Below are 19,898 nucleotides of genomic sequence, written 5' to 3'. Positions count from 1 at the left end.
TCAGGTTTTCACGTGTGTGGGCACAGAGGGTAAAGGTATCACTTGACCGTTCTAATGTCCTCCCATCTGCGGCCTTTCTCCCAGGTCTCTGCCCTTTCCCCGCCCCCTCGCTCCTGGCAGTGCTCCCGGCAATGCGCCCAGCCACGGCCACACCCGCGTCTGAAGCTCCGCGTCCCCGGGGCAGGGCCCTGATGTCCCCTAAGCCCCCCCTCAGCCGCAGTCCAGGGGTGGGTGCAGGGGGCTGCCCCACCAGTCTCACTAGACCCCACCTTACCCTCCAGCTCCCAGAACACAGTGGCTGTGACTTCACCTGCGCTTGCGCGTTAGAGAGAGCCGCGTGTGCGGCGGGGGGTCTGCAGGGGGGGGGGTCTGCGGGGGGGGGGCCCTGCCCCCAGGTTCCCTGCTGCTCCTGCTGTTTGCCTGAGGCCTTCAGATGCTTGGTGTCATTCCTGTTAATACTCTGAAATTGTGTTCAGGTTGCTTCTGCAGCCTGGTATTTCTTTTGAGATGTGGGATTATGAATCAATTTAAATTTGTACTTCTCTTTTTTTATCGTGCTAAAACATACACCACATAAAATCTGCCATTTTAGCTATTCTTAAGCGCACACTTCAGTGGCATTAACTACATGCCCATTGCCTCGCAGCCACCACCTCCATCCACTCCAGAACTTCTCCGTCTTCCCAAACTGAACTCTGTCCTCATTAAACACCGACTCCCCGGCCCCCGGCCCCAGGCACCCCTTCTCCTTTCTGTCTCTGACTTTGTCTGCTTTAGGGCCCTTGCATAAGTGGAATCGGGCAAGTCTGTTCGTTTGTATCTGGTGTATCTCCTTCAGCGTGATGTCTTTAGGGTGCGTGTGCTGTAGCGTGTGGCAGAGTCTCATCCCTCTTTAGGGGTGAACAGCGTCCGCTGTGCGGATGGGCCACGCTGTGTTCGCCCCTCACCTGCGCGTGGGCGCTCCGTCGTGTCCACCTTTGGTTGCTGTGACGCTGCTGCTGTGAGCACGCCGCGCGTGCATCTCCTGCCTTCAGCTCTTCTGGGTTTATGCCCGGCAGTGGCTCTGCTTCACCCTGTGGCAGTTCTGAGTTTAATCTTTGAGGAAGTTCTGCACTGCTCTCCAGCAGCTGCTCCGCTTCATGCCCCCCCAACAGTGAACAGGCCCCGGTGCTCCGGGTCCCGGCCAACGCTCGCTGCTTCCTGGGACGGTTCGGGTTTGGTGTGTGTTTTAAGTAATGGCCACTCCAGTTGTGTGAGGCGGTTGCTCATCGTGGTGTGGACAAACATCCGGCTGCCCTTGGTGAACATTCCACGAGAGTCTGGAAAAAACACGGGCTGGTTTTTGTTTGTTTGTTGAGGATTTCAGTTTGGTGTGAACCTGGTTTGTAACCTGCCCTTCTCTTTCTATCTTTAGACAATCAGTGAAGAAGTGTCTGAAGCCACACGTAGGCCTTTTTCTCCTCGTCTGCACCGGGCCCTCGTAGTGCATGGGGCTCCTCCCACTCGCAGGCCCCTGGGACCCCTGACACGGGGCAGCGGGCCTGCGTGGCCGTTCTCCCGAGATGGAGCCTTGTGTCCTGCCGTCTGCTGGGGCCACGGCTGAAACAAACCGTCCAGTCAGCAGCCATGGGCAGTGGCTCCCCAGGGAGGGATGTGGCTTGTTGGGAGGAGGTAGGAGGAGATGAGCGGGTGGATGGGTGGGCAGACCCTGAAGGGGCTTAAGAGTGTGCCTGTTGGCCTGAGCCGCCAGGAGCACGCCTCCCACAGACCCTGGGGTACCTTCCTGGGCTCCCCTCTTAAAGCGTCTCCAGTCAGTGGCCTCCTCGCTGTCCCCGGGACACAGCAGAGACAGTTTCTATCCTAAAGGGACCTGGATCAGCTCTCCTCTGACATCCGATCTGCTGCATGAAGCTTAGCTTCATGCCGACCCCCAGGGAGGAGGACTGTGGTGTTTCCGTGGCAGCATGAGCAGGCTGCACACGGTCCTGCGCTGACTTGGGAGGAGCCGGCCCTTCCCGACGTGCCTTCCCTGGGGCCCCCAGGGTCTCGAGCATCTGTGCAGAGCCGTCACTTTTAGGGAGGTGCAGGAGCCATAGATTTCCTTCTCTTTTTATCTTTATGTTTTTGTCTTTGGCTGGGCTGGGTCTCCTTTGATGTGTGGGCTTCTCTGGCTGCAGCAAGCAGGCGCGCCTTGTCCCTGCAGCACACGGGCTCCTCATGGCAGCTCTCACAGTGCTGCTCATGGCGGCTCCTCATGGCGGTGCCCGTGGTGGCTCCTGTGGCTGCTCTAGTGGTGGCTCCTGTGGTGGGTGCTCATGGTGGCTCCCACGGTGGCTCCTCGTGGCGGCTCCTGTGGTGGGTCCCGTGGTGGCTTCTCGTGACAGCTGCTCTTGGGGGCTCTAGTGTTGCTGCTCGTGGGGGCTCCTGAGGTGGCTCCCGTGGCCGGCTCTCATGGGGGCTCCCGTGGTGGGTCTCGTGGTGCTGTTCCTGGCAGCTCCCGTGGCGGCTCTGTGGCAGCTGCTCGTGGTGGCTGCTCGTGGCGACTCCCGTGGTGGCTTCTTGTGGGCGCTCCCAAGGCAGCTCCTGTGGCCGGCTCTTGTGGGAGCTCCCGTGGTGGCTTCTTGTGGTGGCTCTTGGGCTGAGTTGCTCTGTGGCCTGTGGGGTCTTCTGGGATTGGGGATCAAACCCATGTCTCCTGCGTTGGCAGGCAGGTTCTTATCTACCGCTCCACCAGGGAAGCCCACCATAGAGTTCTCTGTTAAACATATTCCTGAGTGTTTTTTATGTTTATATAATTACTGTAAGTAGACCACTGTCTTGGAGAAGGCAATGGCACCCCACTCCAGTACTCTTGCCTGGAAAATCCCATGGATGGAGGAGCCTGGTGGGCTGCAGTCCATGGGGTCACGAAGAGTCAGACATGACTGAGCGACTTCACTTTGACTTTTCACTTTCATGCATTGGAGAAGGAAATGGCAACCCACTCCAGTGTTCTTGCCTGGAGAATCCCAGGGACGGGGAGCCTGGTGGGCTGCCGTCTATGGGGTCGCACAGAGTCAGTCACAACTGAAGCGACTTAGCAGCAGCAGCAGACCACTGTCTCCATTGATGTTTCTAGCTTGTTTCTGATAGTATGAGGCGAAGTTTTAAATTAATTTTTATCCATAAATATTGCACTTGCCATTCTGCCACTTTCTATGATTAGTTTTGGTGGGTTTTCACTGGTATGTCATGAGTTTCTTTGGGCTTCCCTTATAGGCCAGTCGGTAAAGAATCTGCCTGCAGTATAGGAGACCCGGGTTCAATCCCTGGGTCGGGGAGAGCCCCTGGAGAAGGAAATGGCAACCCACTCCAGTATCCTTGCCTGGAAAATCTCATGGACAGAGGAGCCTGGTGGGCTGCAGTCCATGGGGTCGCAAAGAGTCAAGCACAACTGAGTGACTAACACTTACTTACACGGTCACATCACTGGCAAAAGAGGTGGGTGAGGAGAGAGAGAGAGTTCCATCTCTTTTTACAGTGCAGTACTCCTTGGTTTATTTCCTCTGGGACTCGGTCAACCCTTCCGAGCCACGCTGACCGTTTACAGGAGGCCCGTGTGCACGCTGCTGGCTTCACGGGGCTTGTCTGCTCCCTTGTGTGTCTTCTTCTGCGGTTACAGCTGCTGTTTTATTAATCCTCTCTGTCTTATTTCGGGTTGTTTGTTGTTTTAATTATTTAAAGGTAATAATGAAGTTCCTAAACTTTCTCTTTTTCGTCTTTGAAATTAAAGGTTATAGTTTTCCCCCCAAAACAGTTTTAGCCATGGATCTTGTTTAGACAGAAAGTGCTTATTTTTCTTTGCTTTCTACGAGTTTTCACAATTTCAGTTTTTATTTCCTCTTCAACTTAAGGGTTCATTAAGTACATATTCCTAAAACTCAAATTTACAGAGTTATGGGCCTGGCCTTCTTTTCAGTGTTTGTCATCTGGCCGGGCGGTGGCTGGGAAGATGGTCTGTGTAAGCGCCCGCTGGTCATCCGTGGGCTCTTCCCTCGTTTTGGTTGTGACGTGGTCGACGCTGGCTGAGCGCTGGCTGGGACTGTGGTTCCCTGGGTGCTGACTATGGCGTGGTCCTTTGCAGCCCCCACCCCGGCCCTGGGCCCAGGAAGCCCCGCTGCACTCGTGGTCACCATATACCGATTCGCACTGCTGTTTATATAAATGAAATCATGTAACTTGTGCCTGGCTGTTCATACTGCATAAAGGTTGTGAGATTCCTCCATGTGGTGGAGAACCTCAGTGTCCGGATGGCCTGGCCTCCGCGTCCATTCACCTGCTGACAGGTGTTGAGGGGCCTCTTGTCTGGGCTCATGCAGATCAGGCCACAGGCGCAGGTGAACCTACGTCTCTGCTTCTCTGGACAAACGCCCAGGAGCGGGATTGCTGGGTCACGTGGCGATGCGCATTTAATCGTAGGAAACAGCCCAACAGTCTTCCAGCTGCCGCACGAGCAGCAGCCCACCGGGGGCGGGCTGGGGTCCCGGCTCCTCCCTGGCCCCCCGGCACCTGCCGTGTTCAGTCCAGGACACTCGAGCGGGCGCCTGGCGGTCTCACCCCTGAGTTCAGTTTGCACCCTGTTGGTCAGCTCTTTGTCGAGCACATCTTTTCAGGTGCTTACTTGCCATCTGCATCTCTTCTCTGGTGAAGTGTCTACTCAGATCTGTTGTCTGTTTTTAAAATCAGGTGGTCTGTGTTCTTATCCTTGGATTGTAAGAGTTCTTTACTGGGTATAAGGCTTTATAAGACCAGTGGTCTGCAGATATATTCTCTCAGCCTTGACTTTTTTCTTTTTTTTTTTAATAGTGTCTTATGAACAAAAGTTTTTGTTGATGAAGTCGAATCTATCATTTTTTTCTTTTAAGGCTCATGCTTTTTTGTCACTTACGTAAGAAATTTCTGCCTAAGCCAAAGTCACAAATATTTTTCTCTTATGCTTTCTTCTTGAAATTTTATACTTTTCTCTTTTCCATTAGGTCTGTTACTGAGCTTTATATAAGGTGTGAGTTTAGAGCAGACATGTATGTGTTTGCTTGTTTGCAGAGGAATACCTCGTTGTTTAGTGCTGCTTGCGCAGAGACTGGCCTTTCTTCACTGAATTCCCTTGGTGGCTTTGTCAGAAACTCACCTGAACGGACACAAGGGGGTTATTTCTGGACCATCCATCGTATCCCACGGGTCCACACGTCCAGTCTCCTGTCAACCGAACACTTTCTTGATTACAGTAGACCTTGGAAACAGAGGGGTGGGTCCTCTAAAGTTGTTCTTTTGCAAAACTGTTTTGTCTATTCCAAGTCTTTTGCCATTTCCATATAAAGTTTAGAATCAGCTGGTAGATTTGCTCAAAAAGCCCGTTTGCATTTTGTTTGGGATTACATTGAATCCATAGATCAATCTAGGGAAAATTGACATCATAGTGATGCTGAGCCCATGAACATGGTGTATCTCTCTATTCATTTAGGTCTCTTAAAATTTCTCTCAACAATTTTGTAGACTTAGGTAAAACAGGCTTCCACATGTATTAAAAATGTAGTGACAGATATTTTATGTTTTCCTCGGTATTGCTGATGGAATTGTTTTTCAGACTTCATTTCCCACTGTCAGCTGCTAACACTTAGCGGCCATTTGTTTGCTGTTTATTAATCTTGTGAGCTTGCTGGAACCACTTTTTCGTTCTAGCATGGTTTTGCAGACTCCAACTTTTCTATACAGATCATATGTTATTTGTTTAAAAAGACAGTTTTACTTCTTCCTTTTCAATCTTTATGCCTCTCTGTCTTTTCTTGTCTTAGTCCAACGGCCAGGCCCTCCAGTACAAGGCGACTGTGATGTCCTTTGCTTATTAGTGAGCTGAGGCAAGGATTCAGTATTTCACATGGACTGTGATGTCAGCTGAAGGGTTTGCTAGGTTTTGTCTGCGGCTGAGCACGTGAGGCATAGCTGGTAAATGTTCAAAACTCGTTATCTGACAAGTGTTCACTGGGCGCCTGCCTTGTGTCTGGCACCGTTCCAGCCGTAAGGAGGACGGCCCCGCGCTGGTCAGGATCCCTGCTCTCCTGGCACCGACCTTCTGTTGGCAGAGGCTGACAATACAGAAGCCAAAAAGCGCATCAGTTCACTTCAGGTAACAGCGTGTGCTGACTGAGGGTGGGAGGGCTGTTTATCTTTGCCCACTTTTATTTTGGGTTGATATCCAGGCTGATAACTAATAAAAATCTGTGGTGTCATGTGAGTCGAGGTTCATGCTTTGCCGGAGGAGCTCATTCACCCCGGGCACCAGGCTCTCTTCTCAGGGCTCTGAGGCCCTCCGTCACCGGCAGCGTGGGCAGGTCCCCCGTGTGTGTGTCTGTGTCTGCAGGCGGCCTGCCCACTCAGGTCACCTGGGCTCCTCGCCCTGGAGCACCGCGCTGTGTCCCCCACACGGCCCACTGGGCGGGGGTCCCGCCTCCTCCTGCTTCTCCCTCGAGGTGTCTCCTGGTCAGGGCCTTTGTGAGCACTGTTCTAGAGAGCTCGTTCTAGTTATTGGGTTTGTGCATAACCTGCCCACCCAAATATGGGACCTGCTCCAGGGGAGAGAAGTGCCCGCACCTCATCCTGCACTGAAGTTGTCCCCAGGGGTTTTACCTGACTGTCGGGGGGGGGTGGGATCGGCTACCCCTGCCCTGGCATTCCCCTGCCGAGTCACCCAGGAAACCGAGGCTCAGACGAGAGTGAGGGATGGATGGCGTTGGCTCCTGCAGCCCGCACCCTTATGCCCGCACCCCTATGTGGCCAGCAAGGCCTGGATTTGGGAGGCTCGGGCTGCGGCTCTCCATCTGGGCCTTGAGTGCGACTGCGTGGGACAGCTCACCTGCAAACGCTGTCAAGGCGGCATGCGGGCACTGCGTGAAGGCAGGATCGGGGCCACGGGCAGAGAGCACAGGGAGGGCCCGGCATCGGTGCTGGCGTGTCTCACCACGGTGGGGTGACCTCTGGTCTCCTGCCCTCGGCCTGGGAGAGGCCACCAGCCTCCCGGAGCACCCCTGGTTTGCTGGAGTCGCTCCCCTGAGCCTTCTCTGGCTCCTGGGCAGGTGGCGAAGACCAGCCCAGAGCTCCAATGGGGGCAGGGCCAGTTCGCCTGGTGCGCGGAGCTCAGCGCACAGCTGGTGCTCAGTAAATGCCTGTGTGATCACTAGGCCTGGAGCGCACACGGTGCGTTGGAGGAGCAGGTTTGGGGACAAATCACCCAGTTGGCGTGGCTCCTCCAGCCCCCACCCCAGCCTTCACGCACTTTCCATCGGAAGAGAGGTGCAGGCACGACTGTTCACGTCTCTGCCCTTGACGCCAGTCCTTCCCATGTGGGAGAGAGCTGTCAGTCACTCTCACATTAGTATGAGTGAGCTCGGTCAAGAGGGGAGACTTGAGTGAAAGCCGCCCAACAATGCTGTTGGTGGCCCCTCTGCCAGGGAGGCTGGGAAGGCTGCAGCTGCCCAGGGGTCGGGGCTCTCCTGCCCAGCCCCTCCCCACTGCCCCCACCAGCACTGCCTGCGGGGGCGACAGACAGGGAGGCAGAGAGATCCCGGCCGCCTGTCCTAGGAGCTGAGCACAGCGAGTCTGCGGCTCTGCTCCCGACCCAGTTTCCCTCCAGCCACCGGCAGACAGTTTCCTTTGCAGAATTTTGCAGACGTGGGTGGAAACTGACATGAAGCTCCTGGTTTCTGTCTGCATCTGGAGCTGTGCCATCGCCAAGCCCCAGCCGGGCAGGCTCCCTGCCCCCACAGCGACCCTGTGACCTGGCAGTAGTCTCAGCAGCTGGGAAGGCTAGCCCGACAGACGTCTAGATTTCAGCTCAGAGCACTCAATTGTCCGCTGCCCCCTTCCCACCACCAGGCTCCTTTTGCCCACAGGGGCGGGAGTGAGACCCACAGGTGTCCGCAGGCCAGGGTCTCTCCCAGTTCTGAGCTGCATGGACCTGTGCAGCCTTGGAGTAGAATAGGAGCCCCCGTACACCGTACCCAGGACAGCGCCCTGGAGCTACGGGACACGGGGATGAATCAGAGAGGGTGGGACAGGGCTGGGGGGGGGCACCACTGGATACAGGTGGGGGGTGGTGGAGTCAGACCCCTCTCATTCCCGGGGTGTGGACTAAGCCAGCCTCCAGCCGCGCCTGGGAGGGGCCATCCCAGGATGAGAGGACAGAGTGGGCCCGGCAGAGACCAGACAACCCGGGCCAGGGGCCCCTCGGAACACAGGCTGGTTCCCAGGGAGCACGCGGGGCTCGCTCCTGCCGGCGGCGTGCAGTGGGCAGGGCACTCCTGTGGGGCCGGCCGCCCGGCCTGAGACCGGCTGACCTGCAGCGCTGACTGCTGTGCCCTCTCCCTGCGGTGCCCCTGTGTCGGGGGCGCTACAGCTGTAATTACACGTCTCTGTCCCCTGGCCGAGCCACAGGGACGTCCGAGGAGGTGTTTGTTGCCGCCTGTGAATCAGGCGCTCATGAGGAAAGTGGCTGCTGGCGAGGCAGACAAATTAGGGCCTTGGGGCTGCCACATGCGGCCACCAGCAGTTCTGGGCCAGGGCCGCCCCCGCCCCGCCACACAGCCACACACTCAGCCACCCCACCAGCTGCACCCAGGACCCAGACAGCACACACACCATACAACCACACAGACACACACAGAGCCACCAACAGACACACACAACAGCCCCCCCACACAGAGCCACCCCACCACCACACACAACCACACACAGACACACACAGAGCCACCAACAGCCCACACACAGAGCCACCCCACCACCACACACAGACACACCACACATACCACCACAGACACACCACACATACAACCACACACAGGCACACAAACACAATCACGCACACACAGCCACCCACACACACACAGCCACACACACATAACCACACACTGGCACATACAACCACCCACAGGCACACAAACACTATCACACACAATCATAGACACACACAACCACCCCCACAAACAACCACAATCACCCACAGACACACAAACACAACCACACACACAAAACCACACACACACACAAATACAGACATGCACACAACCACACACACAACCGCCCACAGATGTACACACATACAACTACATGCAGACATACACAGCAACCACATACAGGAACACAAACACAACTACACACAAAACCACAGACACACACAGCCACGGACATGCACACAACCACCCACAGAAACACACACACACACACAACTGCCCAAGGCACACAAACACAACCACATACACAAAACCACACACAGCCACAGCCACACACATAGCCACCCATAGAAACACACACAACCAGACACACGCACACAACCACTCACAGACACACAGCCACCCAGACACACATACAACCATAGACACAACCACACACACACATATACAACCACCCACAGACACACACACACACAACCACCCACAGGCACACAAACATTATCACACACAACCACACACAGACACAAAAGCACCCACAGACACACACAACCACCCACAGAAACATACACAACCACCCACAGACACACAAACACAACCACACACACAAAGCCACACACAGCCACAGCCACACACATAACCGCAGCACAGAGGCCTGCAGGTGCCCTCGTGGAGTCGCACCCCGACAACCACAGCCTCCTCCAACCCACACTGGAGGCCGCTGCCCTGCTGGACGAGCGAGGCCCGCAGGGCAGGGCAAGGAGAAGGCGGGCCTGGCCTGACTCCCGCCTTCCTGTGCCCAGGGGCCACCAAGGACATGGGCAAGATGCTTGGGGGTGACGAGGAGAAGGACCCTGATGCCGCCAAGAAGGAGGAGGAGCGGCAGGAGGCGCTGCGGCAGGAGGAGGAGGAGCGCAAGGCCAAGTACGCCAAGATGGAGGCGGAGCGCGAGGCCGTGCGGCAGGGCATCCGCGACAAGGTGGGCGCGGCGGCGCGCTCTGGCGCCATACCCCTGCGTGGACGGGGGCGGGGACGGGCGGGGGGTGCTGCCTGCCGGAGGGCTGAGTGAAGCCTGGCTGGGCCGCCGCCCCTCCTCCTCTGAAGCTCGCAGAACTGACCTCAGGGAGGGACCCCCAGGGAGGAGGGTGGGCGGGTGAGGCGTTCACATCTGCACACACTCACCGGGCCTGGGGCTTACCCTGCCGCCTGAGTCCTTCTGGCCCCGATGGCAGGGGCTGGACCCCATCCTCCCAGGATCCTGGGCTGGGGTGCTGGCTTCTGTAGGACAAGCTCCCATGGCTGCTCCCAGGACTGCCCCCACGGACTTGGAGGGCAGGCCCTTCTGCAGAGGAGGGGCAGGGTGGCCAGGGGCTGCCCCACGGGCAGGCTGCAGGTGGGTGAATCATCCTGGGCTGGAGGATGCCCCTGACCACGCCTGGGTGGGCCTCAGGCCCCCGAGGTGAACGACAGGGTGTTGGGGGGCAGGTCTGTGGCTGTGTGGGCTGGCTGGGAGTGGGTTGGGAGCTGGAGGCCATCTTTCCAGAACCCTCTGGCACCTTCCTCTGTATGCAGGGCATGAGCACATATCTGGCAGGGACCCAAGGCCAGAGCAGGGGCAGACATGGGAGGCTGTCAGCTACGGGCCCCAGGGGCCTGTCCACTGACCACCCTCAGGTGCCCACCCAGCTCGTGGGTCAGAAGGGCAGGCATGGGGCGGCTGCTCCTGCCTCCTTCAGGGTGGGCCGGCCTGCGGGCCAGGTGGAGAAGGAAGGGCCCTCCCCAGGGCCCCACAATGTCCTGAACCATGTGGCCTCCCACGGTCCACAGCGTCTTGGGCCTTGCACACCACTCTTGGCCCCACACGGGCCAGGCCCCTCCACCCAGAGATCCGGGGGGTGCTCAGTTTGGGGGTGCTGCCTCAGTTCTGTCCTGCCCCCACCCTGATTCTCCTGTCTCTGGGCCCTGGGGGAAGTGTTTCCAGACACTGTGGATGAAGCCTGTGGGAGGGGCTGGGCGCGGGCAGAGGGGTCCTCCAGAGGGCGTCTCCACAGTCCCCAGCCCCTCCTGCCTGCCTGGTTCGTGGGCCTCTGCCTGACGCAGAAGCTGCGGTGAGGACGGGTGGGTGCCTGCAGGCCTCTGGGCCCACGGGGGCCCCACGTTGATGGGGGCGGGGTGTACCTTGGTGTGCCATCACTGGTCACTGGACACCTTTCTGGGCAGAAAGTTCAAGTTGATTGTGCTGGGGCAGCAGCTCATGAGACCCTCACCCCCAGGACCAACCTCAAGACTTTCAGAGCCGTTTGGGAAAAGCCAGGAAGAGCACACAGACGGCAGAGAGGGAGGCAGCCATGGGTGGGGAGGGGCCAGAAGGCAGAGAGACGCCCACTCAGGCTGCCTTTAATAGGAAGTCCCTTCTGCCCCTCCCCTCCTCAGGCCGTCCAGTGGCCCCGTCTCCCTGAGGCTCCAGCCCCAGGCCATGGGACACTGCCCCTCAGGGCTCCCACTGTCCCAGGGCCTTGGCTTGGCTGCTCCCCCGGGGGCTCCCTGAGGCTCCGCCTCCCTGTCCCCTCCGCACTCCTCCCCTGCCTTACTCTGTTCCGCACCTGCCTTCATCTGGGAGCATGGCTGTGCCCTCACTTGTGTCCAACTCTGTGACCCCGCCAGGCTCCTCTGTCCATGGGATTCTCCAGGCAAGAATACCAGGTGGGCTGCCTTTTCCTCCTCCAGGGATGTTCCCTACCCGGGAATCAACCTCAGTCTCCTGTGTCCTCCTGCTTTGGCAGGCAGATTCTTTACCACTGAGCCACCTGTTAAGCCAGCCTTCATCTGACACACGCTTTTTACTGGTTTGCTGTTCACTGTCCATCCCCTGCAGGGAGGGCAGGAACTCTGACTGCACTTGGCCCTTGTATGCTAAGCAAATGAGTGAGTGAGTGAACAAGTGAGTGAACAGGCATCAGCTCCAGTGTCCTTTTCTTCCTCAGGGAACCGAGTGGGACTTAGGAGTCACAAAGTGAGTCCCAGTGAAAATGGAGGGTGTGTCCCCACCCTGAGGGCAGCTCCACGGGAAGCCAGGGGGCAGGGTGACCCTCACCACCCCCACCCTCAGGACCCCAGCTTCCAGGGCGACCACATGGAAGGCTGCAGCCTTTGACAGAGCCCCAAGGCCCCCTAGCCTGGTGCTCCGGGGTTCGCTTGGCCAGTGGTCCTGCTTCCCCAGACGAGCATCACCCCCATCTGGGACCCCCTTGGGTGGGCTGAGTGCCTTTGCTTCTGAACTGCCTCCACAGACCCCAGGCCGCTTCTGGACCCTGGCAGTCCCCAGACCCACAGTGGCTCCATCAGCCACAGTGGCCGGTCTCCCTGCCGGGCCCAGGCCTCCTTCCTGGGCACGTCCAGGGTCTGGTCTCACTCGCCCATGGAGCACGATGGTGTCGGCTGAGTTCAGCTGCTGGGGCAGGAGTCAGAGCCGGGCTCCACCCCATGCAGGGGCTGGGGCCGCAGTTTTCTTACCGGCCCAAGCACAGCTTCTGTGGTCAGAGGATTAGGTGGGACTAGGGGGCCAGGGCTTGGTCCTGGGTGGGCAGCCTGTAGGGAAGGTGTGGTGTGTTGGGGAGCATACCAACACACGCAGCTGAGTCTGACAGGTGGGGGCCAGGCCTGGGGGTGTGCAGGGGAGACAGGCTGATGGTGAGCCCCCCATTCCTGGGTCGGAGGCAGCTCAGGGTCTGATGCACTCTGGATATTAGAGCCCCAAAGCCCCAGGTCCTCACAGCCCCGGTGCTGGTCCTCCAAGGAGCCTCCAGCTCAACAGAGGAGCCCGCCCTGCCGCCAAGACCCCAGAGGTGGACAGCGCAGCCGTGGGAGGACAGGCTGCCCCGGCCACCTAGGGTGGTGGCCACCACTGCCCTCTCTCCTCAGACGTCCTGACCATGAGCTCAGCGCCTGGAGCCCCCTACCCACCAACGAAGCCCCCCATCATGTCCCCTGGCCCTGCCTGGTCCCCCGTGGCTACAGAGCTCTTCTCTACCTGGCCTTCCAAGGCGACCCCCCTCCCGCCCTCCTACTCCCCACAGGTGGGACCCCTGACCTTTAGGGGTGGCTCCCCCAATGGCCCTCACTGGCCCCCAGGCCCCAGACTCACTTCCTGCGGCCCCTTCCTGGTGTCTGGGGTGGGGTGCCCCGTGGGGTGCCCTATGCCCCCACCCCCAACCTCACAAGATTGGTCAAGGAAGAGGGTGGGGGTCCCTCACATGGAGGCCGAGGGGTCAGGCCAGGCCATGTGCCCCGGCTCCCTGGGAGACCTCATCTGCACTCGGGACTCCTGCCTCTGCGGGCTGGTGGGCGGTGCCTCCCCCGACCCAGCCCCGCGCGTGATGATGTCATGACGCACTGCGCGGGTCCGGGTCGGGGGAGACTGGCCCGCCTCTGTCATCTGGTCCCCGCTTCCTGGTCTGTACCCCCGCCTTCTGGTTTACACCGCACCCACGTTCAGCGACTCTGAGCCAGAACCACCCTCCAGCAAGCGCTGGGCTGGCGGGTCCTAGTCGACCCGGCCCCCATGGCCCAGGTTTGTGTTGAGAATAACAGGTGTAGGCACATCACTGACTTTCACCATTAGGGAGCACCGCTTTGCCCAGGGCGCTGGCAGCCTGGGCTCCCTCCGGGCCTCAGTGGTACTGTCTCAGTGGTTGAGGAGGATGGGGGGAGGGGGTTGAGGTGGGGGGACTGGGGTGGGGTCTCAAACAGGCGCTCAGCCAGGCCACATCAAAGCCAGGCTCTGGGAGCGACCCCAAAGAGTAAGGTGGCCCTCAGGTTTGCCCAGAGTGGCTTAGGCTCAGAATGGCTTGGGGCCCGGGGTCTCCTTCCGGGACCCCAGAGGGGACGACCGTGACACAGGTCCCTCCCTGACCCCCTGCCTGACCATGTGTTCCTGGCCTTACGCGCGTGTCCCCTTGTCACCTGCTTGTTCCGCCAGCACCACGTGTTCCCTCGAGCGTGTGTGTGCACCTTGGCTGAGTGTGTGGGGGGCTTTGGCCACCATGGCCTCCTGGGTCCAGTGCACAGACCTGCACCCCAGTTGGGGACAGACGTCCTGTGGCTGCAGGAACTGCTGGGCTCTGTGCCTCTGGCTGGAGGGAAGCTCTCTCTCTGGTCTGACCTCATTCCTGGCGGTGTGTCTCTCCACCCTGTGTGTCCCTCCCCCTGAGTCAGGGCACCGGCCTCTGTGGTGACCCAGGAAGAGGGCTGTGCCCCTTGAAGTGGCTGCAGTCTGGCTGGCTCATCGACTCTGCCCTGGGCTGAGCTGGCGTCCGTGCTCAGTGGGGAGGCCCCTCTTGGTCAGTTGCCCTGAGCCCTCCCCCAACCCCGGAGACCCTTCCCAAGCTCCTGACTCGTCCAGGGTGCAGAGAGGCCTTCAGACCACTAGGGCCCCTGCTGAGGAGGGTGGCCAGACCCCTTACCCCTCCTTCCTCAGTGCCTTGGGGCCCCACGCTGTGGTCTGGTCACTGCGGCCAGGAGCCCAGATTCCTCCTCTTAGATTCTGCTGAAGAGCCCTTGCCCCCACCCTCGCCTGAAGCCCCCCACAACCTCGAGGGAGGAGATGGGTGCAGAGCAAGCTGGGGAGTGGGACACAGCCACCCCCCTAATCTGGAAGCAGAGCGAAGGGTCTTCTTGGAGGACCAGGGTGCCCCCTCCACTGCCGGCAGCACCAGTGACAGCCCACCGCTTCCTTCAGCAGGATCTGGTGAGGAGGGACGAGCGGGCCTGGGCACCCTTCCGGGGGCCAGCAGCCCTCTGCGGTGTGCTTCCCGGCACTCTCTCTTCGCCAGCATCAAAGCCTCTGCTTCCGGACATTCCGTGTTGTGTAACCCAGGACCTCAGACCTGACCAAGGGGCACCCCCTCCCCAGCTCGGGTGGGTCCTGAACTCTGTCCCCAACCCATCAGGCCAGCGTGGCCCCACCTGGTCCCAGCAGTCCTAAGGCAGGAAGTCTTCCCCTGGCCTCGTGGCCTTCTGACCACAGGCTTCAGGGCTTTTTGGTCCAGGAGGGCTGCTGAGGGTGCTGAGGGGCCTTTGGGTGAGGTGTTAGTCTTCTAGAAATTAATTTTCTTGGTTCTGGAGGCTAGAAGTCCCAAATCAAGATGTTGGTAGGACTGTTCTCCCTCTGCAACCTGTAGGTGAGAATCCCCTCTTCTAGTTTCTGGGGGCTTCTGGCATTGTTTGTGTCCTTGGCTGGTGGCAAGGTGGTTCCCAAGTCTTTACATTTGCTTTTTCTACTCTGCGTGTCCTTTTCTTTTACAAAGAAGCTCTGGATTTAGAGCGCAGGGAGGTCTTCTCTCTGTTCTTACCTTGATTACACCTGCAGAGACCCTGTTTCCAAACAAGGTCACATGCTGAGGTTCCAGGTGACATGAATTTGGGGGGACTCCTTTCAATCTGAGGGGAGATTTTGGAAAAGGTTGGGGACAGAGAGATACGCAGGAAACCAGAACTGGGGGCGCTCAGCGGTGCCCAGGGGCGTTGCTGAGGGCACACCTAGGTAGGGTTCGAGGACACCCACCTGGAAGTGACTGTGGGACACGGGGCGTGCAGAGTGCCCCTCCGGGGGTTGGGGCTTCTTGGCGGCAGCCGAGGATGCTTGACATAAAAGTGTGGCTTCACGTCACCGGACGGAGGATCTGGGCCCCGTGGGGCAGGGCTGACACCGCCCGCGTCCCCAGGAGGCGGGGCCGCAGAAGGGCGGGGCCCGGGCCGGAGGGTGGACTCGCCCGGTCAGGCACCCTCCCGGGCGGGCGGGGTCGGGGCCCGCGCGCTGACCCGCCGCCCTCCCCGCAGTACGGCATCAAGAAGAAGGAGGAGCGAGAGGCCGAGGCCCAGGCCGCCCTGGAGGCCAACTCGGAGGGCAGCCTGACGAGGCCCAAGAAGGCCATCCCGCCGGGCTGCGGGGACGCGGCGGAGGAGGAGGACGAGAGCATCCTGGACACGGTCATCAAGTACCTGCCTGGGCCGCTGCAGGACATTTTCAAGAAGTAGCGCCCGGGCTGAACAGCAGCCCGCCCCGCGCCCACCCCGGTCCCGCCCTCCGCGAGGCCCCCGAAGAGCCGCCGGGAGCAGAGCGCAGCCCCCCACGCTGATATAAGCCATAGCCCTAGGTCCATCCGCCCTGTTGCCCACCTCGCGCCTCGGGAGCCTTGCCCACCTCGCAGCCCACCCGCTCCCAGAACCGCCCCGGCCACCGAGGGAGGCGCGCCTGGCCCCCCACGGCTGCTGCCTTCTGTGCCGGAGACCTCGAAGGGGACAGCCCCCTGCTCTTCGGGCAGCGGGTGGACTGGACTCGCCCCCAGACCCCGGAAGCCCTTCTCGCTCCGCCCCTCACCGCCCACCCAGTAGGGCCCACGGCCAGGGCCACCGAAAGGGTCCGCGTTGGTGGATGCCTGTTGAGCCCAACTCAGGAGCACAGCCATAGGGGGTGCGGTTGTGAGCCGGGGCGGAGGTGGGGGTGGGTGACGAGCCGCAGGCGCCTGGGGCTCCCCCCGCAGGGTTCGGCCGGGACGCCCCTCCTGAGCTCCCCACCCTCACGCTCGAGTTGCTGAACCTGCCTGACCTGGTGGCCTGGCCGCCACCGCTCTCCACATTCACCCTTATCTTCATCCAGCCGTCTGTCCCGGCCGCCGCCTCTGGAAGGCTGAGCTTCGGGGCCGGTTCTCGCGAAGGGAGGCAAAGCAATAGGCTTGGGAGGACCCTCTCTGACCTCTCTTCCCCCCTGCCCCCCACCCCCCTACCTCCCCACCCCAGAGTCTGCGGGCCCAGCGAACCCATCCCTTTCTCTGGCCGGCGCCTCCTGTCCCTCCGAGGCTGCTGGGGGTGGGGATGCCCGCAGCCTCTGAACACCCGCACCTCCAGTCAGAACCGGGAGGCGGCCCGGAGCCCGGGGGCCGAGCGCTGCGCGCCGGCCGGAGTGTGTGGCCCGGAAGACTAGCCCCGACCCTCAGCCACCTCCGCCCTGCAGGCCCTCGAAGGGGCGTCCCAGCCGCCAGCCCAGCCGGCTCCCCAGAAGCGGCCGTGGGCCTCCCAGCGCTCCCCCGCCCCCCTTGTTTAATTTGCATCACAATATGTTGAATCTCAGGTAAATGAGGTCTTCTGTCTGTGAAGAGTTTTATCTTGACAGAAAGCTTGTCACCTGGGTCCCCAGGGCCCTTTCTGTCCACATAAATTTTCATCGTGTCCAGTGTCCGGGCCAGGGGCGCGGCCCTCCCCCGCTCCTTAGAGAAGCCATATAACTAGACTGCAATACTGACCCCTGGCCCCTGAAGCCCTTTGTCCCCCGCCGTCCACCCTGCGCCCCGACCCCTCCGGGTTCCTCGTCTTTTTTTAATGCCTGTTTCCACACTTTAAAAAGCCAGCTCTGAGCAGACCGGGCGTCGTCTGGTAGAAACTCGCATCCCATCCTCAGCGCGTGCGGCCCGCAGCGCCGAGCTTAGTATAGCCGTGGACGCCCTCTGTCCGTCTGTCCCGACGCCTGCGCCTCCTCCTGCATGTCGGGGCCGCTGCCTGTGTTCTCTCCGGATGGAATCACAGCCAATAAACTCCACACAGTGATTTCACGTCTTTGGCCATTGCCTCTGGAGTCCATTCCCTGGGAGGCGATGGGGGCGGGGTCCTGGCAGGAGGGCAGAGCCCGGCCAGCTGCGGTGCTCCCTTTGGATTCTGCTGCTTGACCCCGTGCCCTGCCAGATGGGAGCACCTTTTCCTTTCGCTGAGGCCAAGGCAGGGGCTCCTGCCACCCCGGACGCACACATCCGACCCTTTCTCCCTGAGGTCCTCCCGGCCAGGGTCGTCTCCACCTGAAATGCAGCCCGTCCCTCAGTGGCCCCCACCCCAGGCCTCTCCTGCACCGCACACCCCAGGCCGCGGGCCCAGGTATCTCCGTGCTGGCCACACCTTGGGGCCAGTGAGAGGCCTCTGCGTCCTGTCTGTAGAGGCTGAGGCCTGACGAGATGCCTGCGGGAACTGCTGGCTCTGTGAGCCTGACCCTGAGATGGCCACTTGTGTCTCCAGAGTGGCCCTGTTTGACATCCATACCTGGGCCTTCTATCCAGGAGGAGGGTACCTGTGACCCTCCTCACACTGCTGGGTGATGAGAACGCATGGGCGCCTTCCAGCAAAATCTGCGCAGTCTCAGCAAAAGAAATGCCACACTCTCCCCTCCCCACCTGTCCCCCACCCGTCCTGTTCCCCTCCCCCCCCAGCTGTGACGGTATTCACTGTCCTGGACCCACTGCCCCTTGCCTCTACCTCAGAAAGGGGACAGAAGCCTTTGTAGCCAGTTCTGGCTTTGGGATTTGCAAGCCACCATCCCCAGCATGGCTGGTCTCAGTGGGGCACCCCAAAGTGCCCCCACCATTGGCCTCCATTCCCCCACCTCTACCCTCCTCCCCCTACCCCCAACCCGGCCCGGACTCACCTCAGTCCTAAGCAATGACTCAGATGTGCTGGTCACCTGAATTGCCTTCCCTGGGAACCCCAGGCAGCCCTTCCCCAGTGTCTGGTGGGGCAGACCCCTTAGTCCTCTCCCTGAGGACTCCCGGGAGAGGCACTTGCTCACTCCAGGTTGCTGAGCCCCTGTGATGTGCAGAGCTCTCCTAGGGCCTGGGGAAAGTGGAGGTCCTTCCTCCTGGGACTGATTGTTCCAATGGCAGGAGACAAACGATGAATACATAGGTGGTGAGGTCTTTCTGAGGAAATTGAGTAGGATAAGGGGCAGAGAGGATGGTGAGAGTGGTTATTTCACCTCTAGGGAGGTGAGGTGTGCAGACAGACCCCAAGGAAGAGAGGAGGAGCCCTATGGGACCCAGGCAGAAACAGCAGTGCCAGGGCCCCGAGTCAGGAGCTGGCTGAACATTTCCGAGTGGCCATGGGGACTCTGGCTGACCGTGGCCTTGCCCCTGGGCTTGCTTTAGGACCATACTGCCTCTTCTGGAGTCCCTTTCCTTTCAGGACATTTAGCTCTGTTTTGACAAAGCAGAGCACACTTTGATACCTGCCCCTCCAGAGCTGTCCACTCTGCAGGCAGCCAGCCCCGGGCAGCGCTCTGCTTGGATTTGCTGTCTCTCCTCACAGGCGCCCTGCATCGGAGAGCTGTTTGAGTCACCAGCCACTTAACTATCAAGGCTGTCAGGGCACATTTTTAAAGATCTGGCAATTAAGGACCATTTTGTCTAGTTGTGCTAATCCGCAGCTAGACGATCCTGCTGTCCACAGTCGCAGCCAGCGGGGCTCAGTGAACCCTGGGTCTGGGCCACCTGTCCACTCAATTTGGAATCTGCTGCACTCCTGCCTCAGGCGGTTCCCGTCAAGTCTGAAGGGAGGAGTAGCCTCTGGGGTGAAGGCTGGGTCCTTGGAGCCGGGCTCGCACTTGGCCGAGGGGCCGGGGTTGAGGGGTCAAACCGAGGGGGCAGGTTTGGGCAGAACTCGGGGCGGTGGTCGGGATGGGAGATGGGTGAGAGTCAGGGTGGGCCGAGCTGGAGGAGGGATGCGAGACGCCACGCTGCGGGGCCGAGCCGGGAGCGGGACTGGGGATGGGCTCGGGCTTCGTCAGTGCCTCGCCAGTGTCGGTCAACATCTACGCGGTCCGGAGGATGGAAGGGTCTCAAGGCAGGATCCAGAGCCGCTTGAACTGGTGCGGAGTCCAGGCGCCTGGGCCCCGCCCTTCCCCTCTGCCCCTCCCCTCCCCTCCCATCCATAGGCCCCGCCCCTCCCCGCCCCTCCCGCCCCACTCTTCGGCCCCACCCCTCCTCGCCCCCTGGCTGTCCTGAGCCAATCAGCGAGTGCCGGGTAAGGCCGCTGCGATTGGCTCCGAGAGGGTCACGTGCCACAAGCCTGGCTAATCCGAGCCCCCGAAACGAGAAAGCCGGAAGG

At 60.1% G+C, this 19,898-nt stretch overlaps 1 protein-coding gene across 1 annotated transcript in view; it reads left to right on the top strand.

The window, feature by feature from the left end:
- CPLX1 (complexin 1) overlaps positions 1 to 17,584 on the top strand; it is a 41,118-nt gene extending 23,534 nt beyond the window's left edge. The window contains exons 3-4 of the mRNA XM_086404399.1: positions 9,782 to 9,957; positions 15,816 to 17,584. Of these exons, the coding sequence (XP_086260525.1) occupies positions 9,782 to 9,957; positions 15,816 to 16,013 (374 nt within the window). The 3' untranslated portion in view covers positions 16,014 to 17,584. The remainder of the gene's footprint in view (positions 1 to 9,781; positions 9,958 to 15,815) is intronic.
- The last annotated feature ends 2,314 nt before the right edge of the window (positions 17,585 to 19,898 follow it).

The sequence above is a fragment of the Bos grunniens genome, chromosome 6 (assembly GCF_055505025.1).
Source record: "Bos grunniens cultivar Pamir isolate PY7600 chromosome 6, Bosgru_T2T1.0, whole genome shotgun sequence".
Taxonomy (NCBI): domain Eukaryota; kingdom Metazoa; phylum Chordata; class Mammalia; order Artiodactyla; family Bovidae; genus Bos; species Bos grunniens.
Note: the sequence above shows the minus strand (reverse complement) of the source record. Positions and strands in the feature narration are given on the sequence as shown.